Source organism: Fusarium tjaetaba (assembly GCF_013396195.1).
Source record: "Fusarium tjaetaba strain NRRL 66243 chromosome Unknown NRRL66243_c0000215, whole genome shotgun sequence".
Taxonomy (NCBI): domain Eukaryota; kingdom Fungi; phylum Ascomycota; class Sordariomycetes; order Hypocreales; family Nectriaceae; genus Fusarium; species Fusarium tjaetaba.
In genome coordinates, this window is record NW_023501411.1 from 84,198 (window position 1) to 95,805 (window position 11,608).

Genomic DNA, 11,608 nt, shown 5'->3' on the forward strand with positions numbered 1-11,608 from the left:
GCTTGTCCTTTTGATTGGAGCACGCGATAGAGAGTTTCGTTCCCGTTGCCTGAACTATATCGCAGCGACTAGAGTCAAGGTGGTGCATTAATAATAACACCCGAATACATTTATCTTATGGTGAAAACCTTATTATCCCATCATCACGTGCTCCTGAAGTTATTCTGACACGCCAACATTTCGCCAACCTGGCCTTTTCTGACATTTTTATGTAGCTTTACTAGCGCGCATCAGACTTTCCATTCTCCTCTAGTTCTTCCATCCGCATTATAACTAACACTTGGAACAAAGCCACCATGTTTCGCACATTCCGGCAGCTTGCCCTCGTCTTGACGATCACCATTATTAGTAGCCTTGCTGTCATGCCGTCGGTATCCTTTGCCCGTGACCTAAGAACATACAGTGACCTCGAGGCCCCTGGTGTAGCGTTCGTCCTGACTCCAGACCATGCGTAAGTCCATCGGTCCTCATACTACTGTGTTTGAATAGTCGGCTAAGTAGTAACCCTCGATAGAACCGCGGCCATCTTCTTCGGAAATCGCTGATCTGCCCCTATCGCAAGAGTCGAAGGAACACCAGCATACAAGGACTTCATGCTGCGACAGAATATTTCGTTTCCAACATTGGACCGGTCAGGCGATTTAGAGAGCCCAGTATCACAGCTATGGGGCCTCAAAGAAAGACTCTGGAGACAACAAAACACTAGCACAGACATCGGTAGAGCCGCAGTGGAGCCTGTACTGAGAGGTCTGAAGGCAGCAGTTGAGGCATATGTAGGCAACTCTATATGTTTCGTGACCGTGGTTTTATCCGGACTGGAAAATAACCACGACTACTTGACTCATGTTATTGCCCAAGCAGTCCGACAGATTGGGCTTGCAAAGGCCTGGACTGGACGAACTACAGTTCCTGCACTTGCTCTTTTTAGCAAGTGGTTGCACAAAGGCGATTTTGGTGAACCTGATAGTCTCCTTCTTGTCATCGATAACAGCCAATATGGTTTTGACATCACTTTGATCTACCAGGAGGAAGGCTTAGTGCAATCTCTCCGCCGCAATCATCATCCTTATACTGGAACTGAAAACGCCACTGATAAGGCGTCATTGCTCCAGCATGCCCTCAAGGAGATCATCAAACCACCGTTCGACTACGACTTTTACGGTATACAAGTGCCACAGACTATCAATGAACTTGTAATCTACGGCGATAGTATCTGGGATCCTGATTTTCGAAAGACTCTGGATGCAACTCTCGACTCACGTCTCATTCGAGGTGCATACCAACGTCAGCCGGTCTACGCTCCTGCTATAGGGCTTGCTGAAATCTCATTCCGCATGCTGAATGATCCATCATCTGAAGTGAGGAAGACAGCTCCGTTGGGGTGTTGCTGGAAATCTAGGGGGAAGGGTTGCCCACAAGATCATGGGGTCCGAATATACGCATGCCCTGCTTAAGAGACATAATAAGTACAGGAAACCTCGGTAGTTAAGGATGATTTACAATCTCCACCTCATACACTGCGGTATCTGACAGAAATAGTGGCCGCGTTTTGGGGTAATCGATGATCTCATATGCACGTAATAGTCGCGTTATCATGCCAATCCTGACACCAAGAAGAGCAAGGCATCACGCGACATAACCCTACAACTAGCGGCTCATTTAAAAATGCGCGATCCCCAAGCTTAGGTATGACGATGAAACTTTGGCCCTTGATTGAGACATCATCTCAGCAGCTTCCTTGGGGAGAATGTGGTCATACGTCCAGCGCCGACAGATCGTCAATCAAGTAAGATTAGACTACCTAAACCACATTGAATCAGTCGAGTGTGCTAGACCTTCTCTGAAAAAACGGTCATTTCCAGAAGGAAGCCAGCAAGAGCATGGCGAGAGTTCCTTTCAAGTCCAAAGCACATGCGAGGACGATCCTTTGAACCCATTGAACTGGTCGCGACCAGCACGAGCGAAGAATATCTTGATTATTTGCTTTCTCGTATTCACGCAATGCTGGGCTGGTTCTGCAATTTCGATGGGGAATTCAGCGGCCAGTGAAGAGTTTGGTGTTAGCCAAGTCGCCGAAAATCTCGCCACAGCCATGTTTCTCTTCGGCGTCGGAACCGGGGCGTTGCTCAGTGGACCCATATCTGAAACGATCGGAAGAAATCCTACCTATTTGGTGGCTACGGCATTCTATCTTTGTTTCCTTGTTGGATCGGCCACGACACCTACCTTTGGTGGGCAAGTCGTTTGTCGGTTCTTTGTGGGCTTATCGGCAAGTGCGACGTTAACCATCAACGGAGCGAGTGTGAATGACCAGTTCAGACCAGTCAAGAGATCACTGGTGTTTCCTATTGTTGCTTGGGCAAATGTGGCGGGTAAGTCAATCTCGATGTGCAGAGGCTGAGGCGTGATTATTGACATCGGGATAGCCCCTGTAATCGCACCTATTGCAAGCGGCTGGATTGTCTCTAACCCAAACCTGGGTTGGCGATGGGCAGAATGGATAACTCTGATGATTTCTGGAGCTGCGTTTGTAGTCGCCCTACTATTCCTGCCCGAAACATACTTTCCTCTCATTCTATCATGGAAAGCGAAAGAGCTTCGTCGCGTTACAGGTGATCAACGATACACATCGCAACATGAGCAGAAGCACTCATTCTGGAAGCAAATGAGAGAAACACTCCCGCTACCTGCAACCTTCTTCCGCAGCGAACCGGTCATCATCGTACTAGGCCTCTACCTCGTCCTGCTGTATATTCTGCTCTTTAGTTTCTTATCAGGTTTCGACTACATCTTCAAAGAGACGTACAAACTCGAGCCTGGATACCAAGGCTCGTGCTTTGCTGCCATTGCCGCGGGAGCTACGGCCTTTGTTCTCTGTGGACCTGGACTCTACGAGTGGGCAAGACAACATACCGAACGGGTTAGAGGAGCATCCATACAGCCAGAGTTCAGGCTCTGGCCAGCCATTGTGACAGCTCCATTCCTCCCGGTCTCACTATTTTGGCTCGGTTGGACCAACTATTCCACAATTTCCATCCGGAGCGGACTGGGGGCTTGCTTCCTCTTTGGAGTTGTGCTAACATCTATCTATGTCAGTAGCTATGAATACATTACTGATAGTTACGGCGAGCATTCCGCTATAGCTTTGGGAAGTATTACCATGTCCCGTTACCTAATCGCTGGCGGAATGGTCATGGCTGCGCGGCCGATGTATGAAGGTATTGGAGTCCATTGGACGATGACAGTTCTGGGATGCATTGCAATGTTGCTTACGCCAGCGCCACTTTTGTTCTGGAAGTACGGTCCTCAGCTAAGACGCAGAAGTCCATACGCAACCACTAATGTATAAGGATGTTGTCGCCTGATAGCTTTTCAATTCATGTACGGTAGCGGCGGAAGAACAGGTGATTGCAAAAGACTGCTTCCTCAATATTATCAACATGTCTCCGTATCAACTACTGATAGTTGACAGAATTCTAATCAGTCCCTCTACTCCCTGCCTCATTCGACCTCAAACTCAACCGGATCAATAGGACTCAATTTGATCGGCGGACCACTCGGATCTTCACACCCTGCTTTCGGAGAAGACTGACCAGGAGGCGACATGACATCCTCCTTCCTTCCATAGCGCCACCACTCGGCCTCCTCATTATCACGTACTTTGAGTTGGTATCTGTGGGTGGGCTTAAAGACTCGGTCACCTTCCAGGCCAGCAGATCGAAGGAACCGGTGGGTGATGATAGTAGTTTTCTCTGGCTCCAACGTGATGAAGTACTGGTCATCATGGCCACCGAGTTCATAACTAAACTGTGGTCTTTTGGGGCCTTTCGTCCTCTCGAGCTGGAGGGGCAAACCAGTCGTGAGATCTGTGCAGATGAAGTTCCTACGGCGCTGGGCAAGTTTGAGATTGAAGATGGTGTGCCATGTGAAGATAGTGATCGGCTCAGAAGCGTGTAAGGTCGCGACTATAGAGATGGTGGCACTAGGAGGTGATACAGAGCCCCTGGTGAATGTCGGCGGATTAATGGACAGGGTCACCGAGATTGTTGGGGGGATGGGCGTATTGTCAGACATGTTATAGAAGATGAGCGTAAATTAACTGAAAATAGTAATGAGTTTGGGAAGGATAGATGGATTTCACTGTCGGGGTTTTGTCTTGTTGTGTCGTAATGGTATGGTGACTCAGATGTCCTGAGTGTACGGAGCCTGAGGTTGCCATGACATCATGCGTAACTCGAACCAACAACCGAGTTGGCGATCAGAGTCGGACCAAGCGGAGAGGCCCCTCATTATGGGAATGGAAGGGCACATTAGCACACATATTTAGTGCCATTACTATCATTTTAGAAATATCTAACCTTCCGGTCGTGCAAGTACTACAGCTACTGTTGCCAGCTCAGCACAACAAGCCCATGAGTAAAGCCGGCGCGTGACTATGATGATTGCCAGACTACCATACGTCTTCCTATCACGCTGTTAGTTTGATCTGGTCATTAACAAAAATATCTATCAATCACGAACCTGATATCGATGCGAATGTCGCATGTCAGATAATATTCGCTGTGCATCATCCAAAGACACATTGGTCTCAGAAGAAAGGACCTTGCAAAGCGTCTCTGTCACCCCTCGTCCCATGCCCACGTCGCCGCAGACATACACGTGCCCACCGTTCTGGACCAGAGAAGCTATCGCCTTTGATTGCTGGAGGATGAGATCTTGAACGTATACCTTGTTCTTCTGCTCTCGTGAGAATGCCGTGTACATAGCGAACTTGGAGCCCAGCTCAGCGGAGTATGCCTTCGATCACAGATGGGTTAGCGATGACAATACTTACCAGAGCTGAACGGGAGCTTACCTTCCACTCTTCCTCGTACAGGAAGTCTTCAGTCCTCTTACGGCAACCATACAATAGCGTCATGGGTGCAAAGTCTTTGCCTTGTCGATGCATCGCGAGGCGTTCTCTCACGAATCCACGGAACGGTGCAACACCGGTGCCAGGGCCAACCATGAGCACGGGTATTGTCGGATCAGACGGTAGTCGAAATGTCGAAGTCCGGACAAAGGCTGAGATAGAGGGTTGTAGATGAGGTCGTTTCGTGGGCAACGTGTAGGTTATCGGCTGCACTCGACTCTTGGACATGACCCCATTTTCTTCGAAAGCAACATCCAAGATAAATTTCGTCGCAACGCCTGAGAAGTGCCGATTTGTTTTTTGAATCGGAAATGACTCAATAGCAACAGTGATAGATACTTTGTTCGCATCGAGAGCAGAAGACGACGATATGGAGTAGTATCGGGGTTGCAGCTTCGGCATCGCCTCGATGATGACTGCAAAAGGGACATTGACGGTCTCACCAGGAAAGATAGCTTCCATCATGGAAGCAATGTTGTAAAAGGTTCCCTCTGTAAGAGCCAAGAATGCCTCCTTATCCTTGCCGAGTTGGCGAAGCTTGGTCTTCTGCTTAGCATCCGAAACGGAGTTCGCAAAGGTAGATACGACTTCACGCGAGACTGGTCCGCAGATGTCGATGTAAAACCGAGCTGCGGACTCGTAGCTACAGGGCGACGGGAATGGAGGGTTCAGGTCATCTGAGAGCGATCTTACCCGAATGGTCTCGTGTCGCTTGTCCCACAGCCCGAATACCCTCAAGAAGCGCTCAACTTCGACGTCGGAATTGATGGGAGAAACAGAGAGATGGTCGCCGGTCTGATAGTCAAGCTTGGTGTCCTTGATGTCCAGTTCCACATGTATGTAGGACCGACCACCAGCATCTGAAAGCAGTCTTGCTTCCGAGATAGGTGCAAAACAGTGGCTTGTAACCGCTTGCGCCTGCTGTGCGAGGGTCCTGTCCGTGTAGTCCGCCTGGAAGATTGGGCCATGGTGGTTCGGTATCTCAACCACCTCGAAAGCCGGCTCTCGCTCACCAGCCTCTTGCTCGACTAGACCAAAGGCTTCCATGACTTGAGGCCACATGTTATCCTTCCACTCGATAAAGTCTTCGGCGTTTGTTCCCTTGCCGTCATCGGCTTCGCCAACAGGACCGAGGCGTCTGGCACCGCAGAGCTGTAGTTTCTCATCGACTTTGCGTATGACAGCGTTGAAGTGCGCGTAGCTACTGTTTCCTAACCCAAACGCGGCGTATGACAAATTCTGAAGGCCATGTTCACGAAGTCTGTCAAATGGTCCATCATCGTCCTCATTACTCAAGAAGTTGTAAAATTGCTCCGCGTTATCCGTGGGCTCTCCGTCACCATATGAGGCGAGGATAAGGAACACAATGGTGTCCTCAGGCAGCTTGTGTAAGTTCTGGTAAGTGTAGTCGTCGATCTCGGCGACTGTTGAGCGTAGGGAAAATCGGGTATGGGCTTCGCGAGCAAGCTTCTCGGCGAATTCCTGTGCGTTTCCGCTCTGAGACCCAAACAGGACCACGCAGTTCTTTTCCTCCTCTTCTAGTCTTTTTACAATGCATTTGTCGCTTGAGACATCAGACTCATCGTCGCTGTCTGCCCCCAATGACTTTGTCTTTGTAGACGTCGTCTGGAAGAGGAGGTCTTGGAGGGGCCCGCTGCCGAAATAAGCGATTATTGAGACGAGTACCGCTGTTAACACCGTCGTCATCGCATCGAAGGCAGGTACATCGCTGGGAGTCTGTTATGGTCAGTCAGATTTGCAGCATGCAGAGAAGAGGTCTGTGGATTATTACATGAACCGTTTCTGTTTCCATTTTGAACAGGTGTTTGTCCAGGCTTGATCACTGATGTGACAACTTCGCTCTACAGAAGAGATGGTTGACAAGGTACCTTTCATACGCAACTATAAGTTTCATCATGCCAAATACTCGACAAAAGCCAAGTCACGCTAGTTTCGATCGGCGCAAGAAGCCTTTGTCGGAATAATATGCATGTGCCGTTAGCTTGTGACGGTCCAAGTTCGCCGACACGTCGATTTCGGACCAACTTCGCTTGATACCAATAGTCGAATTGCCGAGGGTGTGTATTCTTGTTTCTGATGGCGTGGGGTAGTGGCTAGAACGGTCCAATCTTCTTTTCCAGATTTAGGCAAATTCAGAAGACATACCCCAATCAACTTGAGATGCAATATGATAGTATTAAGAGTAAGCTTATGGTGACAAGCAGATAGCATGGTTTAAGTCGTACTTGGATGAGCTTCGTACCTGAATTGATGGGTCAAAGATACCTTTGTACTTGAGTCTATGGCCGCTATGTCAGTCGACTGTCGTTGTAAAATGTCTATTCGACGTTGCATTCCGTGTAACATCTTGGCTCTTCATCATGCAGTAACCTTATCATCCTATTCCTCATAGAGCTCCTGTGTAAAAAAAAACAGTCATTTAACAATCTATGTTATAACTTCACCACCTTGAAACAATTCAACGGAAACACAGTTAAATAAAAGAAATCTTATAGATATAGCTAATCGATACTATGAAAGTTCCTATGCGTCATCAACCTCTGTAAACATCCCTTCAGTCCCATTTAGCCACTTCATCAAGGCTCTGTTCCGCCTCCCGAAGGATAGTATCGATATGTGCTTGACTGCGCGGTTTAAACACAACCTGGAACGGCTTAGGCCCATGCGCAATTCCCTCCTTGAAAGCTTCAGGATCAGGTACAATTTTCTGCCCTGTTGCTGGATCGACGGCAAGCTCTATATCAAATGCCCAGAGGATCTTGGCAATGGCGCGCCACTGCGTTCGCTCTGCGAGATGCATACCAGGGCAAATGCGACGGCCTGCGCCATAGCCGTAGTGGTCTCGATTGTTGAAGTCGGGGCTACCTGCGTAGTCACTTGCCAGTCGTGGGTGGTTGACGTAGCGACTTGGGTCGAAGGTATCCGGGTTCTTGTACTTCATTTGCTCTGATCGATGGATTGCGTATGATGGAATTATCACGGTAGCGTCTTTGGGGATGAGCATTCCGTTGTACCAGTCATCCTTGGCTACGCGATGAGGTACTCCAAGAGGGAGGCTAGGAATTGAGTATCAGTACCGCTGAGAGTAAAGAAGGCCTCACGTGAAGTAACAGAAAGCAGGATCAAAACTTACACGGGGTGCCATCTTAAACCTTCCTTGACAATGCAGTTGATGTAGGGCAACTCCTTGAAGTCCTTCCACTCAGGCATTCTTTCCACCCAGATTAGTCAAAGCACTCGTCAACTCTTCCTAGTAGCGAGTGGTACTTACCTGCTCGTCCCACAAACAGCGTCAAGCTCTCTCTGGGCTCGGCGTTGATGCTCAGGATGTCTTGACAAGCAGTGGATCATGGTAAGGATAGAAGACGATGTAGTATCGGCACCTCCCTCGACCAAAACCCCAAGGAAGTGGTTGATTTGTTGGTCGGACATCTTGTCGGTGAGCTTGGTATCCTCGAGCATTTTATCGGCAATGCAATTGCGAGATCCGACGCGATCTCTTCTAGCATCAGACAATGCTCGGGCCTTCTTCCATGTCTCGTCCATCGCCTGATACGATCGCTGAGCGCGAGTCCTCCACGGGCTCATGAAGTCGGGGAGATACTTGAGGAATGGAAAATCGTCGACAGGTGGGTTAGCGCCAGGCTCGAGAGCTTCGCTATACTATAAAATCAGCAGAGTTAGCGTCGTCAGCATCTTGGAAGAGAATGTGAAGACGCACTGATTCCATCGCGTCGTAGACACACTAATCGAGGTTAGCATTGATTTAAAGATATAAAACCGGAATCTGACATACACGGCCAAAGAAAGAGTTATAAGTAGCACCTCGCTGGCCCCAGACCATTATGCAGGCAACCGAACAGGTAGTGCGCATGACATGATTGTAGAAGTCTTTGGGAGTGGTGAGAATATCGCGGAGAAGGATAGTGATTCTGCGAAATTAGAATATCCTTCTGTGATGAATCGGATCAGACTTACTCTGCGTCCTGGATGTGTCCAACCTTTTCATCCAGGATACGAGGCTGGAATAATTCAGTAGCCATTCACTGCAGCTGAGGAGTGTTGAAACATACCGAGAGATTATGCGAAGCGACCTTTCTCTGCTCGCGATATAAGGGAGTGTTGTTCATGAACGCAAAGCTATCGCCATGAGTGACAATATCGGCGACATGATTTGGTGGGCGCTCTGAGTAAATGACTCCCTTCTTATCAACGAGGTCATGAACTGCCTTGCGATCAAACAGGACGATCATAGTGCTCGAGGCTATCTTGAGAGAAAAGATGCCCCCGTATTGCTCGCCCCATTGCAGGAACCTAGCTCGCCAAAATTAGAATTTTGATCTTGCGAAGAGTTAGCTCGAGTCGACGGCGACGTACTTGGCATGTAGTCCCGTGATGGGAATCTGGTGGATATTTCCGAGAATTGGGAGAGTCGATGGCCCGGGAGGAAGGTTCTTGGCCCGGCGGCCCATCAGCATCAACTTGCTGAAGACATAGATACCTGCTATCCAAGCTAAAGCCTGGAAAAACTGGCGCTGGCCTTGTGGAGTGGCGAGGCCTGATGTCAGGTCCTGAAAGTTCAGATTGAGATTGGGAATTGGGAGGCCGGATTCCATGTTTGCGTTGCGCAAGGATACGACGTGGTGTTAGGAGGAAACTACGGATGAGATAGAGGAAGACGAGTAGGTAATAATACTTGACTCGCAATGTAATTGACGATCCAGATCCCCAGCTCTTGGCAATCTGGGGTTGGAAGTGCGGGCCAACTCAGTGGACGGACTAATTTCGGGGGCGTCGTCGAAGCGGGGTTAGGTCAGGCAAGCATTTGGCCGTGCTGCGTCGACGAATGAAGACTCTGGTATTAGATCTACAGTCAAAGCGTCTACACTACCGTAATCGGGTATTTTGAATGATCCCTTGTCGCAAGAGCTGATGCATTATGGCCTCAAACTGAGTGGCTTAAGGAAGGAAACTGAAGACCCCGAGTATTGATCACAATGAGTGATTTGGACCACGTGAACTAGTTTTACAAAGCAAGAGATCTATACATTAAATAGAGCTATACTTGCTATCATGACCGCTAATCCCGTACAACGATCAAATAAGGACATGATTTACAATAGATTGATGAGACATCAAACGAGCTATAGCAACGCAACACGACGACATCCAATGTGCCACATAGAACATATCAAGATAAACAGATGAGAAGACTCTGAATAACCTTTCTCTTTTGTCAGGAATATAGAACTAAAGTATTCCAGCTAGAATTCTGTTATCCCAATCCCATAATACTCGACCTTCTTAAAAGTTCTTCCGTGGCACAACAAGCAGAAGGTTCCCGCTCAGGACAGAAATGTTGGTGGGACATCCGGGCCTATAACGTATTGAACTTAGTTCCAGACTCCATAGACGAATAAGGCAACTTACCCCAAACATGCAGATTATCAGGTGATGCCTTCTGTCGGTTTGTCGGGTATGTCTCATCAACCAGATCACCATCAACGTAATGCTCCATGATGAAGCCCGACGTATCAAACCTTACGGAGTTAGGAAATGTGCGCAATAAAGGTGACAAGCAAACTCACCAGTAGTCAAAGATCTGGCTTCCCATGACATGACGCCCTACTCCCCAGCAGTTCTCATATCCCTTCTCACGAAGCCAATGATGTCCAAGAAGTTGGGTGTCAAAATCATGCGTCTCGTATGATGAGTGATGGACATGACTCTTTGGCCCCTCGAAGAAGAAAAAGCAGTGATGGTCTACCAGCTCTTTTCCGCGATCGAGATGCAGGAAAGTTGTGATGTCCTGACCACTATCGTTGTAGACAAGCTGTATCGATGGTTAGTAGGAGAGACATCTAAGATGTAGGCTACTTGCATCGCTTGGCTTAAAGTTGAATCTAGAAGTATAGAACTCGAAAGCCTTTTTAAAGTTGGTCACGACCATGCCAAAGTGGCCCATTTTGTGGACAGGCGCAGGACCCTTCTCGAATCTCTGAAACTCATTCCCTGCGCGATTCTTGGTTGTTGGCTACGATTCGATGTCAGTATGGTCTATCCATTTCAGCCATCACGGAGGAAAACACCTACAAAATTGAGTACTCTCTCCGGTAGAGACTTGGGAAGTGGTTCTACTTCCTTCTGTCCGTAGACAAGGTGAAAGGGAAACTTATCCACTGGATCGTAGAACGTAACTCTATAACCACCGCCAGGCTCACTGTCCATCTTGGTGACTGATGTAGCATTCGGTAGTGTATCCGCTGCATAAGTCAGATCATCGAAGCTTTCGACCACGAACGCCGCTCCGCCGAAGGAGTCTTCTGCACCTGCGACAGCGCAGTAAACGAAAGGCTCAGTGCCAGTTCCCCGGTAATAAGTCTTTTTGCCATGGTTGGCCGTTTCTTCAAAGCCAAAGTCTTTGAGAAACTGGTGAGCTTTCGCTATATCGCGATGTGAGTAGTACACGTGGGCGAGACGCACAAGCCGGATGCGCCTGGTCGGTGAGGAGGTCATGGTGAAGAATGAGAAGTCTCAAAAGGGCAAAAAGATAAAAAGCACTAAGAATCTATGAATTGCGAAGAATGGGCGGCTCATAGAGCCTCATTCGAAAACTTGGAAAGCTTATCATAATATGCGACCTTGTCAGAATGTGTCTCTGGGTGGCGTGGAGAC

The 11,608-nt window shown here is 48.5% G+C and overlaps 5 protein-coding genes across 5 annotated transcripts; 1 reads left to right on the forward strand and 4 right to left on the reverse strand.

Moving 5' to 3' along the window:
- Positions 1-296: 296 nt before the first annotated feature.
- On the forward strand, positions 297-3,349 carry FTJAE_9476 (major facilitator superfamily transporter; the record flags this gene model as incomplete). Its single annotated transcript, XM_037356401.1, has 4 exons — positions 297-451; positions 563-1,272; positions 1,821-2,372; positions 2,427-3,349. The coding sequence occupies 4 exons, from the start codon at positions 297-299 to the stop codon at positions 3,347-3,349; spliced, it is 2,340 nt and encodes a 779-aa protein (XP_037203459.1).
- A 152-nt stretch (positions 3,350-3,501) lies between these two features.
- FTJAE_9477 (uncharacterized protein) lies at positions 3,502-4,074 on the reverse strand (the record flags this gene model as incomplete). Its single annotated transcript, XM_037356402.1, has 1 exon — positions 3,502-4,074. The coding sequence occupies one exon, from the start codon at positions 4,072-4,074 to the stop codon at positions 3,502-3,504; it is 573 nt and encodes a 190-aa protein (XP_037203460.1).
- A 376-nt stretch (positions 4,075-4,450) lies between these two features.
- On the reverse strand, positions 4,451-6,725 carry FTJAE_9478 (NCP1-NADPH-cytochrome P450 reductase; the record flags this gene model as incomplete). Its single annotated transcript, XM_037356403.1, has 4 exons — positions 4,451-4,465; positions 4,522-4,782; positions 4,835-6,649; positions 6,705-6,725. 4 exons carry the CDS (start codon positions 6,723-6,725, stop codon positions 4,451-4,453), a joined length of 2,112 nt encoding a protein of 703 aa, XP_037203461.1.
- A 762-nt stretch (positions 6,726-7,487) lies between these two features.
- FTJAE_9479 (oxidoreductase) lies at positions 7,488-9,549 on the reverse strand (the record flags this gene model as incomplete). Its single annotated transcript, XM_037356404.1, has 8 exons — positions 7,488-7,989; positions 8,067-8,144; positions 8,205-8,596; positions 8,655-8,678; positions 8,730-8,865; positions 8,912-8,955; positions 9,007-9,247; positions 9,311-9,549. 8 exons carry the CDS (start codon positions 9,547-9,549, stop codon positions 7,488-7,490), a joined length of 1,656 nt encoding a protein of 551 aa, XP_037203462.1.
- A 729-nt stretch (positions 9,550-10,278) lies between these two features.
- On the reverse strand, positions 10,279-11,449 carry FTJAE_9480 (2 3-dihydroxybiphenyl-1 2-dioxygenase; the record flags this gene model as incomplete). The annotated part of the gene is made up of 5 exons (XM_037356406.1): positions 10,279-10,310; positions 10,364-10,473; positions 10,522-10,766; positions 10,878-10,967; positions 11,027-11,449. The coding sequence occupies 5 exons, from the start codon at positions 11,447-11,449 to the stop codon at positions 10,279-10,281; spliced, it is 900 nt and encodes a 299-aa protein (XP_037203463.1).
- Positions 11,450-11,608: the final 159 nt, after the last annotated feature.